The sequence below is a fragment of the Mastacembelus armatus genome, chromosome 10, assembly GCF_900324485.2.
Source record: "Mastacembelus armatus chromosome 10, fMasArm1.2, whole genome shotgun sequence".
Taxonomy (NCBI): Eukaryota; Metazoa; Chordata; class Actinopteri; order Synbranchiformes; family Mastacembelidae; genus Mastacembelus; species Mastacembelus armatus.
Window position 1 is genome coordinate 12,458,663 of NC_046642.1, and position 6,802 is coordinate 12,465,464.

Here is a 6,802-nt window from a genome sequence, read left to right on the forward strand (position 1 = left end):
TTACACATGCTATCACATTCTAGCTCCCTGCTTTAGATTTTAGGTTAAACTCTGTTTTCTTGGCCTTTTGGGTGAATATAGTACTGTCAGTTTGATTACATTAGACTAATTTGTTTGTGTATGCATTTAAAGCAATTAATGGTACTTTTGTGTAAAGGAATCAGTGTCTAAACACCCACTATAGACCCATCTGCTGGGTCGTGACCCTTTTGGAACAACCAATCACAGTAGCAAGTAGTTGATGAAGCACCAATCGCAACAAAGACACAGAGGGAATGGGAACAATAGAGGCACACGCTGAATCTGCAGGGTCTTCCTTTACAAAAAAAAAAGACCCCTACGATGATTAGTGCTCTTACAGATCTTCACATACAATTACACAAACAGGAGAGATAATTTACACCAACAGAACTCTCACTAATCAAGCCACTACAGTGGCAGTGGTGGTGTCACATGCAAAGTTAACAACCAGTGAGACGATAAAGGCCACATATGAACCAGTTGAGCCCATTCTGTGACGGGAATCACATACTTTCACATCAACACTAACCCACAGCCAAGTGGCGCTAGATGACGTCACTCTTTCCCACAGTCCTTCAGTACAGAGTAGCAGTGTTACACGGTGCAGCCTGATGAGGGCGATATGAGTCTCTTCTAAACTAGGAGCGCTGATAGAGAGCCAGCGTACATCTGCAAATACACTTTGTTAGTTGTGGCACTGTTACCTTTTCATGTCACTGTGACTGTGCTGTAGCTGCTATACAGTAAATTGACGGGCATGATAGTGGCTGCATCATTGTCACTGTCATCACCATTCAGACTTCATATCCATTGGGCCAATAGGTGAGTGTATAATCTGTGATGTGGGGTGGATAGCAGGAAGTGGGAATTCTGTGTACGCCTTAACAAACCCCTGAGCTATTTTGTGTTACCCACATTCTCTCCTCACTCTTCTGCCTCTTTAAGTGTTTGCCACTCATAGGGGCCACACATACACACATACTGTACAACAAAGTCTTGTTTTCTCTCATCAGGCAGTCATTATTAAAGCTCCTGGAGTGTAATGTGTTACAGATGATCTTTTCACTGCACTCTTTGTACCACTGATCACCCCTCACTGTGCAAAATACGCTCATTCAATCTCAGGCACACCAGTAAACAGTCCTACAAACAGGCTTTGTTGGGAGTCTCGTTTCCTACTGCTGCAGTCATCAGGCATTGTGCCAAGTGCAAGGATCATTTAGTCAACATTAGAGCTACTTTGTGGAGGTGACATAAATTTTAACAATTTCCTATGTTTGTAGTGCCACATATTAAAGGAGTACTCCAGCTATTTTTACTACACTTCTTCAGAGTTTGGAAACCTGCCAAAGACATAAAAAAATAAATAATGGTAATAGTTAAAGAAGCAGAGGTTGAAATACCCTGACCTGTATATCCAGCATGGGTCAAGCTCCAAAAATGCTTGGTCTTACATTTTATCAGCAGGGTTTTTAACTTTGACCTTAGACCACTCCTTACAGAGCTACACAAGAAATTTTCAGAGGCTGCCTAGCATTCACCATTCAGTTCATTTGTCATAAATGAACTGAATTGTATGTTTAAAATTAGTGTAGTGGCCCTTTAAATCAAATTACAATCTAACTGATTAGTTATGTCAGTCTTATCTAAAAGTTATGAGCTTCAAGTTAATTCTACCTAATTTCTACTTTAAGGTAAATTAACTGCTGTAACTGTAACATTTGGCTCTGATCTTTCTCCCAGTCATCCCTGAGAAGACAAGTTTGGTGATGAGCTATAATGTTTTTACTGCACCCAATAAATAAGCTTTTTGCTCCTGTTTGAGTAATGTGTGTTGAACTACAATCCTCTGCCTTAGGCTTTAGAGGCTGGGAAAGTCCAGTGGTCTTGAGAAACAAATTTGATGCATTGTTGATTTTGATCTTTTCATGTGACATGATAACAATGATAAACATATGACAGATTTCCTGCATCAATCTTCAAACAAATTTAACTTTTTTGTTTGACTTGTCATCTCTGTAAATGGACATGAAGTAACTTGGTATCCTAAACTTTGTCTATCAGGTGATATCTTGTTGCCCAGTGCTGTTAGTTTCTGTATTGTAATTACATTTAAATATCTTTTTTCTTTTTTTTTTTAAGTTGCTGTGAATTTGCATCTCATTTCTTTAATCTGCATGTTTCTGTCTAAATTTATCTTTTTCCCATGCTGCTTCCAACGAAACAACTCTCTGTCCTCTCTCATCCTCCTCCACTCCCTCCTGAGAGAGGAGACAGAGAGGAGGATGAGAGAGGACAGAGGAGATAGGTTGACAGCTTTTGAAAAGCCTTTCTCTGCAGGCTGATTTTTTTTTTTTTTTTTTTTTCTTCCCTTTCCCTTTCCCTACAAGCTCACCACATATACATGGAATAACACCCACACTGACACACTCTCACACACTTTATCTCTGTCTTTTGGGTCATTTGCATTATTTCTAATTAGTAAGAAAAAGATGTTTGGAAAGGAACAAAAATATATATGGAGGGCATGAGTGAGAGGAGACTGTGCTCCGATGTGGTGGTGTTTTTGATAGGGAGAAGTCTGTGATTCACAGTGTGTGAGGTGATAATTTGACACCCCAGCTGCCTGTGCTGAACAGTCCAGCTGAGGCTCACATACAAAGAAGACAAGTCAACTGTCATCATGAACCTAAATCTCCAAATCCTCCTTTTCCTCTTTTTCCCTAGACTCAATAGTGTCTTTGTCACAACTAGTTCTGGAGACCTACTCGGTAACTGCGTGTGTGTTGTGTGTTTTTGCTCCATTGGGATTGTGTGAAGTCTTGATTGAATGTTTGTGCATGTGTTTCTATTGGTGTATTGCATTATGATGTAGCTGGATTGTTTTCTTTTTTTGTTTTTTTTTTCCTCATCAGTAGCACAAGGACGTTGTATCGATTGGTGTGTTTATGATAACACATGTCCATTACTGATGTTAACATTTTATTTATAGCATCACAGGAATACACCAGGAATAAAATAACAGCAAACACACAAACACAATCTAACTGACCCATATAATTCAAAATGGCTGCTGCTGCTGCACAGCTGTCCTCCTGTGCAGGAGAATGAAAAGTGGTAAAGGACAGAGTGAGGGAAGAAGAGATGTAAGGCAAGGCTAATGCGGCTGTGGGTGTGTGGGAGGAGGAGGAGAAGAATAACGGAGTAAGCAGGTAGAAGGAATAAAAACGACAACAGCCTTGCGGCAATCTGTTTCGCTGTGCATCTCTTATCTCGGCTCAGTGCTTTCCCTGGTTGTCATCCATTTTACTACTTATTTCAGTCTTTCCTCAAAGCTCACTCCCACTATTACTCAGTCTTGCCACCCATGTTTGTCTCATTTTCATTCAACCCTGCCTTTTTAAGCTTCCCACAAACTGAGTCATCCTGCTCCTGCTCTCCATGGTCTCTCACCCTGTCTTTCACCATCTCTCCTGCCTGGATTTTATACGCAGCATTCCTTCATCATACTTTCTTTCTGCTTTACCCACAATTTTTCCACTTTAAAACCATATGTATGTTTATTCCAAGATTAGCAGCGAGTAGCTCCAGTTATTACTCTAATCCACACATGCGCACACACACACACACACACACACACACACACACACACACACACACAGCCACACTGCCATTTGTGTAATTGTGTGTCATGTAAATGCATGTTTCTGTATGTTGGAAAGAAGGTAAGCATCCAGTTTTGTGTTTTATCACTGGAAGCATATACCTATGACATTCATGGAGGTGCCCACACCTCGTGAACGAAGTAGGTACAGCCCAGTTGTTGGTGTGTGTTAATTGAACTGGTTGTCTGCTCATTTTCATTAAATAAAAAAAAAAAAAAACACTCAGTTTCTGGCTGCTGATGTGGTGTTGTATGGCTGACATGTTTTTACATGTCTGTTTTGCACGTACGTCAGATATGTCACTTCATGCATGTGCTGACATATCTGTACCAACTTATTTAAACATGGCTTCTGATTTATTATGGTCTCCATTTATATGTCCTGCTGACTTTGTGTCTTTGTTTTTTCGTAGCCAACCACAGACGAGCTGGTCATGCAGTTACCAACATCCTGGCCAAAGAGCTGATGCAGGAAGATGTGCCTTCGTCAAGTAAACTTCCCACAAAGAAGAAAAAGTCAGAGGAGAAAGAGGAGCCTAAACTAGAAGAGGAAGAGTCACTGGAGGATTTATTGGAGGTGGCTCCCACTCGGTCTAATTAGGCAGCCTGAGCCTAAAAGGTTTTACTTTGTCAGTGATATCAAAATAGATACATTCCTCAGCCATACCACGGGGATGTGTTGGCCTGAGTTTTTTTTTTCTATTACTTGTCTTAACACATCCGTCTCTCGGGCAGCGTTGAATGTGTCTTTTGGGAGGACGTGATAAGCAGAGGAGGATGAGCACAGGGCTCTCACTTCAATTTTGCGTATTTGCCAGTCATTGTAATTGCTTTCTTCAACATGTGCACATATCTGTTTATGTACTTTGTCTCTTTCATTGTATTTTTAAGTCACTTAGTTCACCTGTCATCAAAGGGCATCTTGAGCAATTCCAAAGACCTACTCAGGAGGGATCTACCTTTTTAGTGGTTACGTCCAAATCCCAAATTTAGACTTGGGATGTCTGAAATTTGGCACATCATCTAGGTACTTAGTGGAGATTTTGGCTCCAGCTAATACCACCTTGTCCCATTTCACTTTTTATTTTCATAAACATCTTAAACATCACTTTGTCTAATATACTGTATGTCACTCTTTATAAATGTTAATTTTTGCTATGTTATTGGGGGAAAAAAGTGCCAACAAATAGAATCCAGTCTTGTCATTTCAGATCCAGGTTTTGTCCAATCACAGTTTTCACTGGACTGGTATATGGACTAGTCCAACAACAGTCATCACTTGGGTGTTTGTGTTGGTAACTGAGAAGAGTTTTAGTTGCACAAGTTGCTTTCAGATAAAAATGTGGATAATTTACACAAACTATCTAAGCTTTTCCACACATGTCCACAACAGTTATATGAAGAAAACCCACGTTCAATGCACGAACATGCACATTCCTGTAAAGCCTAGTGGGAAGTAGATTAACATGGGATGAGAAAATTCCTCCAGACAACCAAAAAAAGTAGCATCTCCATACAAACCTAGCCTGAGCGGTTTCTGTATGAGAACGTCTGTGTGAAATAAGCCACCTATATTTAGTTTTGTGTGCATGTAGGTTTGAGTGCATTTATGTTGCCATCTGTAATTACTGTATGGTACCGACCATGCTGTCAGAAATGCTAGGTTTCTTAAACAGCTTTGTGGTCTTTCTGCTGAGGATATAGCACACTGGAAAACTGCCCAGAGCTGCTGAGACAAGTAGGTGTGTTTGTTCATTCGTCTGTCTGTGTAGGTGTTTTGTGTTGTTCACCTACTTTCTCTCCCATTGAACTGCAAAAGTAGTTTATGAATGTCTGGCCTTACTTCTATTTGTATTCAGTAGCCATCAGCATGCATGTTGCCATGATGTTGTGGTGTAATATCCGACAGGAATCCTGAAAGATGATGTCAGCTGCTCCATGCATTATTTATTCCTATGCAAATAAAATACTGTAGCATCCACCCAGTGTCAGGATGTAAAAACCACAGGGTGGACTGCAGTGGTTTTTGTCAAACCACTGATTCAAGATCAGTGCTTCATAAAGCTGGTGATTGAAGAAACTATAGCTCTGTAAGTTGAGGAATCCAAAAATCTTTTTTTTTTTTTTTTTTTTTTAACAGCACCAGCATTTATATGATATCATTCATAAACATTGAAATATATTTTTGGACACAGAGGAACCAGCAGTTACACAAGATAAAAAATAAATGAGGTTCTTTGAGAAAGGTAGGTGTAGAAATCTTTGCTGATCAAGTGTTGGTGTTTCATTTTAATTCAGTAACATGAGAATAGGTGCGAAACCCCATAGACAACTGCACCTGCTCTCAAACACAATGTGTTGCAGCTGTATTTAAACCAGAGACAAGACTGCTGTTTTATATTTACCATATTCTGCTCATCTCTTCAGGTGGACAATGCCAGGTGACTGTACCAGGTACTGAAAAGTGTCTGTTTTTCAGAGAGTGAGAACAATTGCAAATGAAAGGGATGTCAGAACATCACTGGAATTTTTTTTTTTTTTAATTTGTCATTCCTTATGTTCATTCGTTTTTTAAGAGATTGTTTTCATGTGGATTTTTACAGTTGATTATTTTAATGTATTTGAATTGAGTTTTTTTTTTTTCTGAGATTGCTCTATGTATACAGAGTAAGCACATGGTCTTCTGTTTGCTGCACATAGAACTATTAAAAATGCCAGGAAATTATGTGTTTTCTCTTTCTTAAATCGTGTCAGATTTTATGTAACATTCTGAAAGTGTACACTTCATCCATTGATGTGATGATAAAATGTCAGTATGTAATTTCCATCCCTGTTGTATTTTTACCAACAGTAAATTCCTTTTAGAGCACTTTTCTCCCTATCCCCCCTTTTCCCTGTCTCTCATGTAAACACACTGTGCAGTAAAATATGAGACAGTCACTGTGCGATGTAAAATTATAGTTTTATTGCCAAATGACAGCAGCATGCATAAACACTGGAATTAGATATTTTTACAGGCTTTTCTGTTGCTCTGGGGTTATTTATTTTCCAATTTAGATTGCTAGTGTTCAGCATGGCCCTTCACTGTGACCATTTAGCAGTCTGAGTGAGAGCATT

The 6,802-nt window shown here is 39.4% G+C and overlaps 1 protein-coding gene across 2 annotated transcripts in view; it reads left to right on the forward strand.

The window, feature by feature from the left end:
• diaph1 (diaphanous related formin 1) overlaps positions 1-6,410 on the forward strand; it is an 87,636-nt gene extending 81,226 nt beyond the window's left edge. The window contains exon 28 of one of the 2 annotated variants that reach the window (XM_026329934.1): positions 4,099-6,410. In XM_026329934.1, the coding sequence (XP_026185719.1) occupies positions 4,099-4,286 (188 nt within the window). In that variant the 3' untranslated portion in view covers positions 4,287-6,410. The remainder of the gene's footprint in view (positions 1-4,098) is intronic. The other variant, XM_026329935.1, reaches the window with a different exon arrangement.
• The last annotated feature ends 392 nt before the right edge of the window (positions 6,411-6,802 follow it).